Source organism: Electrona antarctica (genome assembly GCF_951216825.1).
Source record: "Electrona antarctica genome assembly, chromosome: 23".
Lineage (NCBI taxonomy): Eukaryota > Metazoa > Chordata > Actinopteri > Myctophiformes > Myctophidae > Electrona > Electrona antarctica.
The window spans coordinates 17813930-17833357 of NC_136804.1; the positions used below are offsets into that span (position 1 = coordinate 17813930).

The 19428-nt window shown below is 46.6% G+C and overlaps 1 protein-coding gene across 1 annotated transcript in view; it reads right to left on the bottom strand.

The window, feature by feature from the left end:
- nell2b (neural EGFL like 2b) overlaps nt 1-19428 on the bottom strand; it is a 100915-nt gene that overhangs the window by 37856 nt on the left and 43631 nt on the right. The window contains exons 12-13 of the mRNA XM_079494019.1: nt 18557-18691; nt 4799-4924 (exon numbers count right to left, since the gene is read on the bottom strand). Of these exons, the coding sequence (XP_079350145.1) occupies nt 4799-4924; nt 18557-18691 (261 nt within the window). The remainder of the gene's footprint in view (nt 1-4798; nt 4925-18556; nt 18692-19428) is intronic.

The following is a 19428-nucleotide window of genomic DNA, read 5'->3' on the forward strand; positions in this document are numbered from 1 at the left end:
CGATCCCCCCGCTCTTCAATGCTTCCGCCAGCCTATCCTCCGCTAACCCAAGCATCAACGGGGTAGACAAAAGAGGCAGACCTACCTTCGTGAAGGGAGGAAAACCAATATGCAACAACTTCAATGAAGGAGGCTGCGGGATGTCTTCCTGCCGCTACCTCCACATCTGCACGTACTGCGCCGGAGGCCACGCCCGTCCAGGCTGCGCCCACAACCCCGTCAAGCTCGGTAAGCACCCCTCCACACCGGTCAACATCCCAGCGCTCGCAACCGCCCTTCAAAATCACCCCGACCCCGCCTTCGTCCAGTTCCTCATCCGCGGCTTCAGCGAAGGGTTCCATCCCGGCGTCATAACAGTACCTTCATCATCCTTTGAGTGCAAAAACCTCCAGTCCGGCTTACAGGAGCCGGAAGAGGTGGATCGTCTCCTCGCCAAGGAAATTAAAGAAGGTTTCATGATCGGACCTTTCGACCTTCCTCCATTCCCCACCTTCCGCATCAGCCCCCTCGGCATAGCCACAAGGAAGTATTCCGGCAAAAAACGTATAATAATCGACCTCTCAGCACCACACGGCACCCCAGTTCCAAGCATCAACAGCTTAATCCCGAGCGAAGACTTCTCCCTTCGCTACGTCTCCATCAACCACGCCATCGCCCTCATCAAACGCGCCGGGAAAGGGTCCTGGCTAGCAAAGGCAGACATCGTCAGCGCCTTCAAAATCCTACCAATTCATCCCGACTTCTGGCACCTCTTTGGCGTCCGCTGGAGGGGATCCTGCTACTTCGCCGTCAGGCTCACCTTTGGGTGTAAAAGCAGCCCCAAACTGTTTGACTGCTTGTCCGAAGCCCTCTGCTGGATCCTCTCCAACACCCACAAAATCCCTTACCTGGTTCACCTTCTAGACGACTTCCTCATCATCTCCCCTCCCTCATCCCCACCCGCCGACGGCATCGTCACCCTCACTTCAGTCTTTAAGGCACTGGGAGTCCCCCTGTCCATCGAGAAAACGGAAGGTCCGTCCACGTCACTCGAGTTCCTCGGAATCACGCTTGACACCGTCAAATTCCAAGCTTCCCTGCCAAAAGAGAAGCTCGACAGGATAACCCTCATCATCACCAACTTCCTCACCACCACCAGGTGCACCAAACACCAGCTTCTCTCTCTTCTGGGCCACCTCAACTACGCCATCCGAATCATCCCCCAAGGTCGAGGGTTCATCTCCCATCTCTTTTTCATCGCATCTTCCGTCCCATCGCTCACCGACACCATATCGCTCAACCGTTCAAGCCGTGCCGAGCTGCGTCTCTGGCGTCATCTTCTCGCCAACTGGAACGGCATATCCTTTTTCTACGAAGACCGCCTCGCCAACCCCCTGGACATCAATCTTTTCACCGATGCTGCTCCTTCCGCCGGTTTTGGGGGCTTCTACAACGGCAGATGGTTTGCTGAAAGATGGCCCCCGGAGCTCGCAGGAGAATGTCTTATTCCGTCTTCGGCTCTCGCCGAGATATACCCCATCGTCGCAGCCGTCGTCTTGTGGGGCCACGAGTGGTCCCGCCAGTCCATCCTTGTACACTCGGACAACGTCGCCGTCGTCGACATCATTAATAAAGGCCGCTCCAACTCCCCGTCCATCATGCCCTTCGTGCGCCGACTCACTTGGCACTCCGTTTCCCACCAATTCCTCCTTCGCGCCGCGCACATTCCCGGACATTCCAATGCCATCGCCGACTCTCTGTCTCGTTTCTCATTTCAGAAGTTCAGACGCTTGGCCCCGCATGCAGACCCGCTTCCAACCCCGGTTCCTCCTTATTCGGCTCTGACATTCAACCTGTGAACCCCGCCCTGCTCCCCTTGGTCAACTCCTCCAGGATCCTCATCATCAACAGTCTGGCACCCTCAACCCTCTCCTCCTACTGGACGGCCTGGCAAAGCTTCCGCCACTTCCATAACGAGTTCAACCTACCTTTCCCGACGTTCGACCTCATCACCCTAACTAGCTTCATTACCCACTCCTGTTCCGTGACGTCCATCAGAACTCCCTCCATCAGAGTCTACCTCAGTGGCATCGCCTTCTTCTCCAAACTTCTAACCGGCAGCCCAGGCCAAGTCTCCAGCCACCCCCAGATCTTGTCCCTACTCAGAGGACTCCAACGCCAGGAACCGGCTCACGCCCCTCGCCGTCTCCCCCTCACAGCAGACCTCCTATCCACCTGCATCGGAACTCTCCACTCCGGGTACAGCTCCCCGCACGTCAGCAGGACCCTAGAAGCCATGTTCACGCTGGCTTACTTCGGCTTCCTAAGGTGCTCGGAGTTCACTTCCTCTTCCCAGGCCTTCGACCCCCGCCGTAACGCCAGCATCTCAGACTTGTCACCGTACACCAGCGACACCCTGGTCTACTACATCAAGCTCTCAAAAACGAACCAAACCGGCCCCAGCACACCCGTCTTCGTCTTCAAAGACCAGTCCGCCCTGAACCCGTTTGAAACCCTCTCCAACTACCTTTCTTACCGGAAGTCCCAGAGTCACTCTCCCTCAGATCCCCTCTTCACTTCCGAGTCCGGCCGCGTAGCTTCCAGACAGTGGTTCCACCAGCATCTCCGCAACGTACTCGCCCTTTCCGGTATCTCCCCCACACATTACTCGGGCCATTCCTTCAGGATTGGCGCGGCCACCTCCGCATCTCGCAACGGAATCCCAGAGCACCTGATCCAAATCATGGGCCGCTGGTCCTCCAGGGCATATCTCCGCTACATCAGATCAGATCTGCAAGATCTGAGGGCCGCCCAATCTCGTCTCCTTTAATGAGGCTTTTGGGGGTCTGACGTGCCTCGGGAGCACGCCGGATCCCAGAAGCTTCCCCACCCCGGCTAAATCCCCGACGCCGTCGATGGCTCGTCGATGGCCATCACCTCGTGGTGGCATTCACGACCATCCATTTTGCTTCAATAAAATGTTAAACGTTTTCATTGGTGGTGTGTTCCTTGATAGTGAATTGGAGCTCATAGCCGAAGTTCAGGAGCAGGACCACACCTCCAACGCAGCTACCTCCACCTCCTATCAAGCCACATCCAATCAGGCCACATCCATCCCTATAACTACTAGCCCATCTAACCATGGCTCTCCCTCGTTCTCATTTCTCGCACCCCTCCCACCCACCCCTTTCTCATCCTACTCCCCCTCTCTCTCTCCCCCCTACAGGTTCCTGACGGGGGTCTGACGTGCCTCGGGAGCACGCCGGATCCCAGAAGCTTCCCCACCCCGGCTAAATCCCCGACGCCGTCGATGGCTCGTCGATGGCCATCACCTCGTGGTGGCATTCACGACCATCCATTTTGCTTCAATAAAATGTTAAACGTTTTCATTGGTGGTGTGTTCCTTGATAGTGAATATTGTATTGTGATCCAGTGTTCTGTCTCTTTAAGAATTTGGGCGGGTGCCTTTAAGGGAATGACGTAACCTAGCGCACTTTCAACTTTGCTATAAAAGCGGTAAGTTGTGTTTATTTTACTGTGCAGATTATTTTATTTATTTTGTTCATTTTAATTTACAATTGTGCAATTATTGATACATTGTACCCACAGTTATTAAGACACAGACTGTGTTTTCATTGTACTGCATCTGCTCGATTTCCAGCAAATGTCAATGTTGAAGTGAACACATACTGTACAAGAGCAGAGCAGTGATTGCCTTGTTTTGTCATCAGAATAAATCAACTCGGCCAGGCACCTTGGCTTGTAATCCAGTCTGGCAGTGTGCCGCGGGTTCGACTCCCGATCCCGATGGCCTTTACTGCATGTCTTCCCCCCCATCTCTTTCCCCACTTCCTGTCAGCATACTGTCTGTCCCTCCATATAAAATAAAGGCGAAAGCCACAAAAAAGCATTTAAAAAAAAAGAATAAATCAACTCACTGCAGAGAATCCTGGTCTATGGTGGTACATCATAACACAACACAGCGCAAAGATCATGTTTGTTACACGTGTACTGTACACATACTGTATATGCATGTGTGCATATAGACAGATGCCAGGTTCATTTGTAGACCTGGCATCCTATAGTGTGTATCCTACTATAAATGTGCCACGTCTCTGTCTGTCTGTGTGTGTGTGTGTGTGTGTGTGTGTGTGTACGGTTGTAATGCACATAACTCGAGAACCGTTTGACCCACCGACTTCAAATTCGATACACGTGTTCCACACCCCCGCAGGGAGTGCAGTGCCAGGTATCGAGTCGTCGGACCCACGGTTCTCCAGAACCACCACAAAAGGCTCTGGTCAGGCTCTGCCAGTGGGCCTAATGAGGCCAACTCCTTTCACCTGGGCCAGGCCCTGCCAATGGGCCTAATGAGGCCAACTCCTTTCACCTGTGCAATTTCCAGCCTCTGCCTCAGCCAATTGAGGCTCAACCAATCAGGCTCTGCCAGTGGGCCAATTGATTGCCAAGTACACTTTTCAGTTTGCAGTCTTCACACACACAGGCACATACACAGATATCCAAACGGGTGCTATGACAAAAGTATATCATTAGGTACCAAGTTGCATCGTTCCCAAGTAGGCCGGTGGCCGACTGCGACGGGCACGTACAGGTCTTGTAGTTTCAATGTACAGATTATATATATATATTTTTATATATACTGTTTAGACTGATGATAGGCTCATGTTTACCTACTGTATGAGATCCAAGATGATATTTCTTTCTTTTACTTGCTTACTGTAAAGATGGACTAAGAATGTCTGCTAAATGCCTAAATTGTGTGTGCGTGCGTGCGTGCGTGCGTGCGCACCAGTCTCACCTGTGCAGGAGTAGTCGTCGATGCGTAGGTATCCAGCATGACAGATACACATAAAGGACCCCGGGGTGTTCCTGCACAGGGTGTTCTCTCTGCAGTAGTGCTTTCCCTCTGCGCACTCATCAATGTCTGCAACATACGCACACACACACACACACACACACACACACACACACACACACACACACACACACACACACACACACACACACACACACACACACACACACACACACACACACACACACACACACACACACACACACACAAGGTCAAACAAAAATGACCACTGAAGGTCAGATCAGTGTATTATGCCAGTAGTTCTCAAGGAATAAAAGTCCACACAACAGCATTGCTCCTATAAGTGTTTACTTTACTTTACAACACAGAAAATATGTATGTGGTGCAATGTTTCAGGCCACATGTTGGCCTTCATCCCCTGATGAATGCTATGCTGATACTTGTATTCTTTTGAACTGTACAGCAACAGCAACGAACTAGATGTGCGCAACCCGCTGTTCTGAACTAGTGGTTCAGAACTAGTGGAACCTGAGGGGTCTGTAATTCTTAGGTGACATTCACACCAGAAAGCTTTACTGCGATTAAAACGAATCCTGCTGCGTATTGTCGGAAAGTGCGCTTCGTTTGGCAGGTGTGAAGCCTCATTCGAATCCTAATGCGCATCAAAGAACCGCATTCTACTTCGACCAAAAACAGGGGTTTCCAATTGCACTTGATTACGATTCGGTGCAGGTGGGAATGCAATCCGCAGCAAATAAAGGAAATGAAGCAAACAATGTGGCGGGTGAGGAGCTAAACACAGTTGGAGACGGAGAAGGCATATTTTACGCAGTGCAAAGATGTCCCGTTACCGTGGATAGATAGACGTGGTCGAATGAGGAGATCGAAGCCCTGGTCGAAATGAGGTACAAGTACATTAATCAATTGCTTAAGGAAACACATAAAAAACACTGCAGTGTAGCCTACAGAATATTCTGTCTGTCTGTGCGTGCCGTAAACATGGAGTGCTGTCACTGTGTGGGGACTTATAGGCCAGGGACTTTTTTTGTCTGTGCTCAGTGCGCTGAGCACGCTGTGCCTCTATGCCCAAAGGAACAGTGTGTGCGGAGAGGGAGAGACTAGAGAGAGAGAGACGTCCAGTCCCCGACGGCACGAAACATGCACGTTATGAGTATAATTTTAACACCATAGATTTCACTGTGTAGGCTATAGTTTATGAATTGAACACATTGATAAAATTCCCTGCTGCTTTTCCTTGCTGCGCTTGACACAGCCAGTGTGAAGGCAAACCGCAGCAAATTAAATATGCAAGAATCCCAACTTCTCCGCCCATTCGCATCGAGTCTACCGAAGTATTAGGTGAGAATGTGACCTTAGACATAGCACTATATAGTATATATGCATAGTTTCATTATATACTGTAGATATTCCACTGTTCTTAGCTTCACGATGACTATTTTTATGATGTACCATGTTTTTGTTCTGCCTACATTGCCTAAACTGTAAATTGTAACTCTGAGAGCGTGCAATTGCAACAACCACACAGACTATCACAGCCGGGTCCATTTGGTTCCATTTGGTCATTTCAAGGGTTCTTGAAATTAAGCAGTTTCTGCTGTGGGCGGCAGACAAACATAAATAAACCAACATTTGCTGAGTTTGCGTTCTCCTTCTCAGTTGCGTTTGACCCACAGCTAGGGATCTGCGCTGTAAAAAAAAAAATCCTCATTGTTAAATTAACTCTGAGAGTGTAAAAGACTGACCCAAATGAGTCCTGTTAGGACGGTCCATGTGGGTCCACTTTGAATACTTTGACATTCAGGCATTGCCGTGGTGGTGGACCCTGTACAAGTCTTGCCTTGTGTATTTACTATTTATTACATTATTCATTCATAACTACAGACAGATATTACTTTAGCAGTATGTAGTGTAGATTCAACCATGCATTATGAATACTGTAGGACCAAATCAGCTTCATGTATAGAGCAAAACTCAAACCATAGATATTAAGTATAGATAGGCCAGAAGTGTCCTATACAGTATGTCCATGTTCACGGCAGCCTACTTTGCTGGGAGACCCGATGATGCTTGTTATCATGGATACCATACCCTTTTCAGTCAGACAACTCAAGAAGGATGTAATATATATTTATTGAATATAGATGAGCAATACAGTATATTTATTATGGTTTGGCGATGTATTGGATCTGCTTTTTAGGTACTTAGATCAAGCGCATCAGTCCCGACCATAGGGACTCTGAATCCCCCGTACCTAAACAGTAGATCCAAAACGACAGGTGGTAGCTGGGGTGGAGGTGGGTGCGCAGAAGGTTTGTATACAGCGGCACGCTGATACAGTAGCAGCAAGCAAGTTGTATACTGCAGCGCGCAGGTATACGGTAGCAGCAGCGAGCAAGCAAGCAGAAGGAGGAATGCAAACCTCCGGTTAAAGTAGCCGGTATGAAGATGGAGTGAGTGTGTGATTGGCTGAGTGAATCATGTGAATGGGAGCGTGATGCTGAGGCGGTACTGAGGTTCCCTGACTGAACTTGCTCTGCGCATGTCTACGACAGGCGCAAATGCTCATATGTCTAACCAATGCTATGTCTAACCAATGCTATGTCTAACCAAAGGATGCCTCCCCGTGCGTCCATGTTAAACATGCAGAACAGGGTGTCAAAAACCCAGATGTTCAGAAATATATAGATATAGATAGGATACCATAACTAGAGACAGACACTACAAGACCAATGTCTTTTTCAGCACGAGTGTCTGTCTGAGTGTTGCTGTTGAGCTTCACACTGAGCACTGTAACAGTACAGTACAGTACAGTACAGTACAGTACAGTACAGTACAGTACAGTACAGTACGAGTAGTACAGGAGTTCAGTACAGTAACTATAACAATTACAGTATAGTTCCACCGCTCAGTTCAAATCAAATCAAATCAGCCTTTATTTATATAGCACATTTAACACAACCGAAATCGACCAAAGTGCTTCACAAGAAAGAACAACATTTAGAACAAATAACATTTGAAGCAATTTACATCAAGTAGAACCAGAAACATATAGCAATAGAAATTATAAAAGCAAATTAAAATCAGATAGCATTAAAAGCCAGGGAGAAAAGGTGCGTTTTAATTTAAAAATCTCGATGGATTGGACAACTCAAATATTGTGGGGGAGGTTGTTCCACAACTCTGGGGCTGCCACCGCAAAAGCGCGGTCACCTCTTGTTCTGAGGGTTCGGGTTGTTGTTCAGTTAGCCTGGAACTCACCTATGCTTTTCATGGCATAGGCAGGTCCCGGCAGGATCCGCCGGCAGAAACTATGCGCAGCTGCTGGACATGAGACTAATTAATTAGAGCGACAGAGAGAGAGAGGAGTGTGTGTGTGTATACGTGTGCATGTGTGTGTCAATTTAACAAAGGTGCAGACGATCAGAAATCAGCAGAGAGTGAGTGATGTTTGCGCTACTCTATATGCCGAATTGAAGTGGACTCAGACTTTTTTTTCTCCCTGGAAATAAAAACGTCTGGGTTTCCGAGGCTATTGTTCAGTTTACACGGGTGTGATTTTTTTACAGGACAGTGTAGAAAGACAGAAAGTCGAGGGAGGGCAGCTCCAGTTGGAAATCAAACCAGGGACGTTGCAATTATGTGGTCGACACACTATCCGGTTACTGTAGCGACAGTACACCGGTGGAGTTTGTCATGGGGCTTGACTGAGTGTAGAATTAAGTGAGGTGATTGTGTGACTTTAGGAGGAGAAGCTCGACAAAATGGGGCTCAAAGAGGTTCCAAAATAGTTTACCTACGTATACTAGACAGAGCATGCAGCAGTGGGATAACTGGGAGATACAATGCAACAGTTTCTAGCTAGCAGTAATGAGGGCTGTAGTCTTGGTGAGACCAAGACTACAGCCCTCATTAGTGCTAGAAACTGTGAGGTTGTGCAGCGCACATTGACTGAGGTTGAGCAGGAGAAAATAAATCTTCTCCTTCCAAACGTCAGTCGAGGCGGGCCAGGAAGAGGGGTCGTCAATTATTCTCTCTGGCTCACAAAGACTTTCCCTCTCCGGCGAGTCGGCGACTGAAAAACAGGAGTCGGGAGTCTCTTGCCCGTGAGCACCAGATGAGAGCCAGTCAAAGATTCAAGGCTTGCATTTTTTTTTACCGTTCTTTTTTTCTTTTGTTACACCCAGAGTCAAGACTATAACACACCAACTAGTAAAGTGAAACTTAACGAGCACAGGTTGTTCGTTGTCGAAAACTTTAAGCTACGCTCGAGGGCTCTGGCTCGCCTTGTTATCCCCGGGTATTCTGCAGTGCTTGAGAGTCTTTCTTTTCTTTTTACAGCTGCCTTTAGGGGATGTAAAAGCCTTTCTGAATAACGAAGTCAAGCCTTTTGAATTTGGCTTTTCTGGCCTCAAACAGAGAAGTGTGCTCCGAGGAGGCTTGCCCCTTTATGAGTGTAAATTCTACGCTTGTTGTTTCAGTTATTTGCTTTCCGCTTAAAATCCATGTCTCTCCGCATGCCGTCTGGCGTCTGCCTTCATGGATGACGCTCTGTCTGTCTCTTTATGCTGTCTTGTGCGGTCTCTTGTGACATCGCTTAATCTGTACTGTATAGGCCTATGTATGTGCCCTGTACTGTATGGAGAGCAGTGGCGTGCACAGATAGACACTAGGGGGTGCTAGAGCACCCCCTGCCCTTTTGGCAATGTGCCCTTTTGAAAAAAACAAAAAAAACAAATTATAATTATTAATTATTATTATTTTTTATTTTTTTGTACAGTATGTGGACCATGGTGACATTGATCAATTCTTGATAAAAAGCTTATAATATATTATTTAGGCCCCAAAATCTATAAATATCACACTATTAAGACAACCGGCCGGTTTCACGCGCTGCACAAGGTGCCCTTTTTTTCACTTGAGCACCTGCCCCTCTAAATGTCTGTGCACGCCACTGATGGAGAGTGTGTCCCTGCAAATGCAGACCAATCAAAGCAAACTACTGACGCTGCTACGCCAATCCCAGCTCTGCAACATTAGCACGCAAAACTCAAACATGCTATCTCATCATAGGTGAGGTTGAGGATTTTTCATGATATGCATATCGCTGTAATAAGATAAAGACAAGCCATCATTAGGACTGTAGAATGTAGGCCTACATATCAAGATGCAAGCTAAAGTTCACGTTAGCATGTTTTTTTTTTTTTTTTTAAGATATTTTTTTTGCGGCTTACGCCTTTTATTGGTTTTTGAAGGGACAGACAGTAGGCTGACAGGAAACGGGAGAGAGATGGGGGAAGACATGCAGTAAAGGCCGTGTCGGGCTCGGGAGTCGAACCCGCGGCACACTGCGACTGGATTACCAGTCGGGTGCCCAGACGGTTACGCCACCGCCTGGGCCCACGTTAGCATGTTAACTAGATAATTATTAGACATTGTTCATGTAAAAAACTAAAATAAGATTTATTTGAATAAATCCTATTCAGGTCTCTATCTCGTACACGCGCACACATGCATGCGCACACACACACACACACACACACACACACACACACACACACACACACACACACACACACACACACACACACACACACACACACACACACACACACACACACACACACACACACACACACACACACACACACACACACACACACACACACACACACACACACACACACACACTCATTCTGGTCTTTGTCAAACATAAATAGCAAACATCCACCCACTCATGTTCTCAATTTACCGCTTTTGGCTCCAGCCTATGCATTCCCCTATAGTCCCGAATATGTCAGATATATTCAGTGCACTTCAGATGAAATAATCACCTCATGGATGATGGAAGTGATGTGAAATTGTTTCACTCATAACACACTTACAGTATTGTACTGTCCCAGCCTTCAGTATAACTGAATTGTCCAATAAATAAAGTCTCAGGCAACAAAAGCTCAGTGATTCTCAACCCAATTCTCAAGTGTGCGTGCGTGCGTGCATGCGTGCGTGCGTGCGTGCGTGCGTGCGTGCGTGCGTGCGTGCATGCGTGTCAACAGTGTGGTCAACTGTGAAGGAAATCACACATCTCCCAAAAAACCCTCCCTGGACCCGGATATACTTGCAAACTACAGGCCCATCTCAAACTTTCCTCTTCAAAATATTGGAGAAAGTAGTGGCCACACAGCTCCAAAATCACCTCAATAGCCTTCAATCTGGCTTTCGCTCCACCCACAGCACAGAAACCGCCCAGGGCCACGAACGACCTCCTGATTTGACACCGTCGACCACGACATTTTAATTAATCGCCTTCACTCTAACATCGGACTCAACAATACAGCATTAAACTGGTTCAAATCCTATATCTCCGACCGGACAGAGTCTCCCTGGGAGGTATCTCACACCCAGCCTGTCACCTGCGGTGTCCCCCAGGGATCTGTCCTCGGTCCCACTCTTATCACATTATACCTGCTACCGCTTGGCCGCATCATCAAGAGGCATGTAATATCTTTGCACTGCTATGCTGATAACACACAACTATACCTCAAAACCAACACAACCCCCTCGTCACCACCCTCACCATCACCACTGCCCCTATCCACCCCCACCCCCAGCCTTCATAGCGTTCCTAAGGAAAAAGGAAGAACGAATAAAACTTCGTCCCTCAAGTAGTAATTTAAAGTTTAGCTGTCAGAGTTAGCAGTAGCCTACTGCAGCTACTGTAGCTCTGGGACGCCTCGAGGCATTCACAGCTCTGAGACAAAAATACAGATTAGGAATGCACACATGCTTCTTCTACACTAGAAAGGTTGACAGTGATATGGGATCTCAAAGCTATCCAATGGTTACCTTGGTTTCTTTGAGAACAATTGGAGCTTCTGTTTACATTCATTCACATTCGCTTCCCATATTTGTGCGTGTCCTTGAGGCCTAGTAAACACGCTGAATGTACTGTATTTCAAATAAAATGTTTGTGTCATTATTGCATACATTAACAGGTAACAGGTTATATACAGTTCTAAAACCATTTGAGCAGGTACAGACAAGAAGAATGTCCTGAATTGCCAGCTGTGATGTGAAGGGGATAAGGTCCAGGAGCCAGTTGCACCACCTCACTATTAAAGTTCAAAGTTAGCCTAGTTATAACTTAAATGGCTTTTTAGTATTTTAACAATTTACAACAATTTTTGTAACCCACCCACCCGGTGCCAATTGCCTAAGCTGTAATCATGGGCACTACTACTACGCGTCCGTTTTCAGCGCTAGTTTGAGTCGCCCCTCTATGCCAAGAAAAGCTCGGGTACTTTCAGACTACCTCAGAAGAGACTGCAGCAGGTGGGCTGTCTCCTTGCCAGCGCGGCACTGTGAGGCTTATACCGTCAGCTGTCAACATCAGTAACCCTCAGAGAACCCTCCACACACACGCATCCCACTACGTCCCCCAATCCACTCAACATGCACCCACAGCACAGCGGCAATAAAAGAGCTCCTACATGAACTGAAGTGAACTGATGCTGTGTGAGGGGGGTGGGTGGGGGGGGGAGAGAGAGAGTGAAAGAGAGAGAGGACTGATAGACCAGATCTATCAATCATGACAAGGCATGCAAAAAGCTTACCAGTGTCGTCAAATATTTGCTGAAACGCAGTGTTGATTTTGACAGCACATTTTGATTTAGTTTAGTCATTATTACATAGTCTGTTGAATATAATTTAATTTAGTTTTAGTTATATTTTAGTCATCTGTAATGTTTTACTTTTAGTCTAGTTTTGAATGACAAAAAATATTTGTGTTGCATTCTGAAAATAGCTGATCTACAAGCTCACAATGTGTCACAGCGTGAGGTAGTGTGAGTTTGTAGATCCGCTATTTTAAGAACGCTACCAAACATTTAAAAAAAATGACTTGTCTTTTAGTTCTACTGGATCTCGTCTTCACTAGTCCCACTCCCTCCATAACATTTTAGTCCAGTTTTTATTTGTTTATATTTAGTCTTAGTTTTATAGTCATCATAATGTAGTTTTTATTTCGTTTTTGTCACTGAAAAAAGGTAGTCGACGAACATGTTTCGTCATAGTCAACGAAAGCGATTCTCAACCCTTTTCATTTCAAAGACCCCTACTTTATTAAGCGTACCCCCATTTGATACATAAACGTTATGTCTGAGACCCCGATCTACAATGTAAAATCCTCTGAGTTGATTCAACACTGTACTGTACAGTACACACTCTCAGAGGTCCAGACCTGAAAGTCTGCCCTAATGCCCTACATGGAGAAGATCCCTGATGTCATCAGTATGCCCATATGGCAGGGGTGGACACACCTCTTTGACTTGAGAGCTATACTTTCAAAATGACCAGCTCAACAAGATCTACTGACCAAACTAATTATTACCCCTACTAATGCTACTGCTAACTTTATTTATATAGCACTTTTTTTAAACCACGTTACAAAGTGCTTGAGCAATAATACCGGAAATGACTTAAGGAGGTAAAAAGGCCAACCCCACCAGATGTGTTTTTAAGAGAGATTTAAAACTCGTTAGCCTCAGTTCCTCTGGTAGGCCACCTTTTCAGACTCCACCATGGCCCATAGCACTTACCCTACCCCCTTAGACAGCACTTTTTTAGACTTAGATAGCATTTGAAACAGACTTATAGCATGTCATGTAGACAGCACAATAACAGTACAGCATAGTATAATATATATGTATAGCTTATATGTATAGTGTCATTATATATAGATATGTTCTAGTTACGTTCTTACCTTACGCATGTTTCTTGATAAATGCTGTTTATATATGTGATGTATTCCCATGCTTTTTGTTCTTGCTTAATGTAAGTCGCTCTGGATTAAGAGCGTCTGCTAAATGCCTAAATTGTAAATTGTAAATTGTAGGCTGTTCCAGAGCCTAGGGGCCATAACAACAAAAGCTTGATCACCTTTGGTCACCAATTTAGCCTTGTGACTCTCCTTTAGTAGACCCAGACCAGATGATCTAAGGGTACGTGAAGGTACATAGTATTCAACCATTGTACATAAATAGGTGGGAGCAAGACCATTACGAGCTTTAAAAGTTAATAATAAAATCGATCCTGAAAGAGACTGGCAACCAGTGGAGTTCAGCCAACACAGGTGTCATGTGATCTACCTGCACAGCCTTTGTGATCTACTAGTATGTTGATAGTTGGATGAGACTTGTGCTTCACAGAGAAAGCACTCCATGGCATGCAGTAACATCCGTGAGATACTGTATAGCATCTGGGAATAACAGACAGATGAGACAAGCCATTTCCACTTTCTCTCTCTCCCCTCTCATTTCTGTATCTCCTCTTCCCTGCACGCTGGCCCTTCCGCGCCTCATGTCTCACGTCTCTTTATCTTCCCTGCCTCCATCTCTCCCTGGCCCTGTCTTTCTCCTAATGAAAGGATAGAGGTCTGAGAGACGGGGGGAAACGATGGAACAGCGGGCATGCTCAGCTGGTGATACATTTCAGCATATACTGTATAGCACAACATTCCCTGAAAAATAAAACAAGACAATTTGGGTGCGGGGGGGAAAGATCTCCCTGGGTGAGCCTGGCTGGGTCTGTCTGTCACGCATGCACGCACACAAGCACACACACACACACACACACACACACACACACACACACACACACACACACACACACACACACACACACACACACACACACACACACACACACACACACACACACACACACACACACACACACACACACACACACACACACACACACACACACACACACACACACACACACACACACACACACACACACACACACACACACACACACACACACACACACACACACACACACAAGATATAGGCTTACAGTGTCACAGAACATGCCGGGCGTACAAATGCATGGAGGAATGGAGGTCCACACCATGTGTGCATAAATATCGTCACTATCGACGGAAGACTCGTACAGATATTATGTCCACAACCGATGGGGAAAAATGACCTCGTTCTTTTAATACTTTTCATTGGTTCAATATTTCTAAAGCCCACAGACAGACAGGACAATATTCAACCAATGGTGTCCTTCTGGCCCAAATGGTTAGCTCAACCGTCTGGGCACCTAGGCTGCCAAGCTAGCCAGACGGCGTGCCACGGGTTCGACTCCTGAGCCCGATGGCCTTTTCCGCGCGTCACTCCCCATCTCTCTCCCCCTTTCCTGTCTAATTACTGTACTGTACCCTATATCAATAGAGGCAAAAAACACAAAAAAAAACATCTTTAACCTGGTGTCCCTCTCGTGGCCGCGTCATTATAGGCGTTCATGTTGAAGCATTTTAAAAAAATATAGCGACACCGCACCGTGACACGTTGTCACTTGTCAGCTTTACAGATGGGCTAAGTATGCAATTCAAATAATATAATCAGTATGTATTATTAGTTTTCGTCAGTGAAAAAAGGTAGTCGATGAACAGGTTTGTAGAAATACAATTCATTTTGGAAAATATATATATATATGTACAGTATAGAAGCCTACAAATGCGTACAGACTGAAAACATGAGTGCTACATTACTGGTGCAGGCTGCTCTTTGTGCAGAACAACACATCAGGGCACGACAGCGTAAAAAGTGACAGCCCGGCACTGAGGAGATCATCGTCAGTGTGCTGGTGTCACCTCACATACACATCATAAAAAACCTCTTAGACTCAAACGCTGTGTGCCAAGAGGTGACAGGAGGTGACAGGCCACTTTCAGAAACGGAGGAGAGGGGAGAGAGAGAGAGAAAGAGAGGGGGGGGGGGGGGGGTTGAGGGGTTGAAGGAACTCTTTCTTTCTCTCCCCTTTTCTCTTTTTCTGTCCCTCACTTTCTTTCTCCCACTCAAAAGCAGTGTGACTCTTTTTGTAACCATTTCTCTCACACTCTCCCTCCCCATTATCTCTCTCTCTCCCTCTCTCTCTCTCTCCTATCTCCCTCTCTCTCTCTGAAGCACTCCCCCGAGTGAGTCTCTCGTCTCCTTAGCTGGCTGCCATCAAACATTTAGCAGCGACATCATCTGCTATTTGCAGCAGCAGCAGCAGCATGCAGGGAACGACGAACCCACAACAAGCTGCGCGGATCCACAAACTCCTTCACCCTTTTGTTTCCTCGGCATCTGTGACTTCTCACTCAGCCACGCCTTGAAGAAACGAGAGAAAGTGAGAGCGGTATTGCGCGCCCGCATTATGCCGCTCTCTGGCTGAGAAGCCCTTTAACGTACAGTAGGACCACAATGGATGTGTTATCCTTTTAGGGCGGCCAAATGTATGACTGTACCCCGTGCTGTTTGCATTTATGTCTAATAAAGTACCGGTATTCAATTAAATAAAAAACAGTGCTAGCAAATCGTCTGATTACAGGATGAAAAAGGTGCAGGGCTTCAGCCCTGGACACCCCAACCCTATAGTGGCGCAACTGCTGGCCACCTCGAACCTCAAGCCCACGTCCTATAGGCTAAATCGGCTTTAGCCTTAATCCCTGCAACATCTGTAATGTAGTGACATGCCAGGAAGTGACCAGCGTGTGATAATAAATATGTGACCTACACAGCTTAGCCACATCTGGCCCTCCAACACTCTCTCTCTCCCCGTGTCTCTCTTTGGCTCTCTCTCTGTGTCTCTCGCTCGCGCACGCACGCACGCACGCAAGCACGCACGCACGCACGCACGCACGCACGCACGCACGCGCACACGCACACGCACACGCAGTGAAAGTGATACAGTGGCAGAAAAGAAACAGGGACAGAGAGAGAGAAAGAGAACAGCTGTTGGGTCTCTTCCACTACCAGGAAGAGTGCAGATCCAGTTCTAATGGATTGTGATGATTAAAACCTTGTGGGGCGAAACACCACCACCGTTTTGTTCCGTTTCATTCTCAGCCAGAACGCTCCTCATCCCAGGCTGGGAAGTAGGACACGGCATGCTGCTAATAGCCTTGTACCATTTCACCACAGCAGCACAGTATAGCCACTACATGAATTATTATTTAAAACCAAACGTAACATCAAAGGACTATGGTCCCAGAGGCCAGCATTACACAGCTAATGCATGCATGTTGTTGTATGTTATGTGTTCTAGGGAAGAAACGTCTTGACCCCAGGGGCCATCAAAGGCCCCCTCGATCCCTAACCCACTTAGAGAGATGCAGACAAAGCAATATTTTTTGGGGGTGATGTAGATTAGCTTGTGCTGCTGAAAAGAATGATGGCAAACATTGGTATACCGGTAGGTAAACATTTTCTCATAGAGGGAAAATCAAATGTAGGAGCTTATATATATTTTTTAAACACACTGTGAAAATAGCCCAGGCCCATTTAAAGTTAAGTTAAAGGGATATTTCACTTTCAAAAAGACTTTTGGTAATTTTACCGTCTACTCAGACTGAACACCCCAGACTGTTTTTAAGAACTGATTCTGCATCAGCGCTGTGGACATAAGTCTCAAAAGCAAATGTCCGGCAAATTGAAAAGGTGACTCATCACGGGATAAGTATAGGTGTACTCATATTTTAAATTGATTAAGTATTGCATGTTCTTTTAAATGCCATAATCAATTTTTCCACACTCATTTGAAAGATTACATGGACTGGTGTTTTTTTATGAATTTTTACAATTATTTGCCAGTTTAACTCTAAAGCCGAAGATAGCCGATCAAGCTCACAAAACGTGCGCACACGCACACACACACGCAAACGCACACACACACTTACTTTGCTAGGTCAGATACAGTCTTAATTAACAACAGGCGGTGTTTAGCGGTGTCTTAGACATTGAGTAATTACCTGGCTGACGGCTGCCATTAGCCATGCTCTGTCGCGCACGCAGGCACGCAGGCAGGCAGGCAGGCAGGCAGGCAGGCAGGCAGGCAGGCAGGCAGGCAGGCAGGCAGGCAGGCACGCACGCACGCACGCACGCACGCACACACGCACGCACGCACAGCACAGCATAGCACAGCACAGGCGCTAATGGGCCTCCTGTTGAAACTGGGAGTCATCTACACACCAGCCAACACGGTTTCATAATTTCAATAGTCATTTACACCCTCGCCATAAGTTCAATAATACCATTTGAAGCCAGCGGAGGTTCATGTTCACTACAAGGCCTTTAGGCAGCAGCCAAGTGAGTTCAATACCAGCCAAGTTTTTTGATTCAGCAGAAGCCATTTTACACACTAGCTATCAGCTAAGGTGTCGTTTATACATGAGCCAACCAGATTTTATGATAATTTCGGTGGTGCTCAATTTCACAGTTTTATATATACTGTATTCAACAAGAGCAAGTTGAGCATACGCCAATGGAATTTCACTTCCCCCCCAAGCCAACATAAGTAAACAAAGTCCTAGTTACTTTGTAGATTTCGATTATTGATTATTACAAAACATACATTAACCACTTAATTAAGTCCTACACACATTTCGGCCATTTGAAAGTAGTTGATCTACACGCTTGTAGATCTGTTATTTTCAAAATAATTTGATACATTTGAAAACTTGTGAAACGGGACATTCTGCATAATGAGTAGCCTACTTTCTACTTTTGCTACTTTTTGATACCAATACTATTGTACCGTACATACAAGTACATTTTGAATTCCAGGCTTTTACTTTTCTACATTGCAGTATTGATACTTTTTAGTAAAAATGTGAGTACTTTTCCCACCACTGGGTATACCCGGCGGGGAGAAGGAGCAGTTCTGCGGTACCTTGGCAGTAGGCGCTGTCGTCCCGGACGGCCCGGTAGCCGTCCTTACAGCTGCAGTACGCTCCCGCCTCCAGGTTCAAACACTCAGAGTTCTCCACACACTGATTGGCATGGCCCTCCAGGCAGAAGTCATGACCTGGGAGAGAGAGAGAGGAGGACGGGTGAGAGGGGAGAGAGAGAAAGAGAGAGAGAGAGAGAGAGAGAGAGAGAGAGAGAGAGAGAGAGAGAGAGAGAGAGAAGGGGGAGAGAGAGAGTAGGAGAGAGAGAGAAAGAGAGAGAGAGAGAGAAGGGGGAGAGAGAGAGAGAAAGAGAAAGAGAAAGAGAAAGAGAAAGAGAGAGAGAGAGAGAGAGAGAGAGAGAGAGAGAGAGAGAGAGAGAGAGAGAGATCATGATACTCTGAGACAGACAGGCCCTATAGAGGGTATGCGCTAGGGCATTCACAAAAAAAAACGATTTATCGATTTCATTAACACAAGTCAATTCAGATTAGGAGAAGTCGAAAGTTGGAAAAAAAAAAAAAAAAAGGTTTTCCCCATATCATATTTTTTGCTCTATGTGTGCGTGTGTACAGAATTCAAACTGTAGCATTAATTATTGTCACAGACAGAAGTCATTATTTCCCTTTGCATATGCACCGGAGCGCACTCGCCTATTAGTTTGCATTGCATTCAGAACGCGCCCTTAATTAAAAAACAACTGCAGCTGTGGCTCTCAGCGCGCGGTGTCCCACTATTGACAGGCTGAATTTGAAGTTTGAACTGCGCTGTGTCAGAGAAGTAACAGATAGAAGCGCGGAAACTTTATCCCCAAACGATATCCCCCTCACCTCCGTGCTGGAAATAAAACGTCTGGCTTTCCGAGGCTACATCCGTG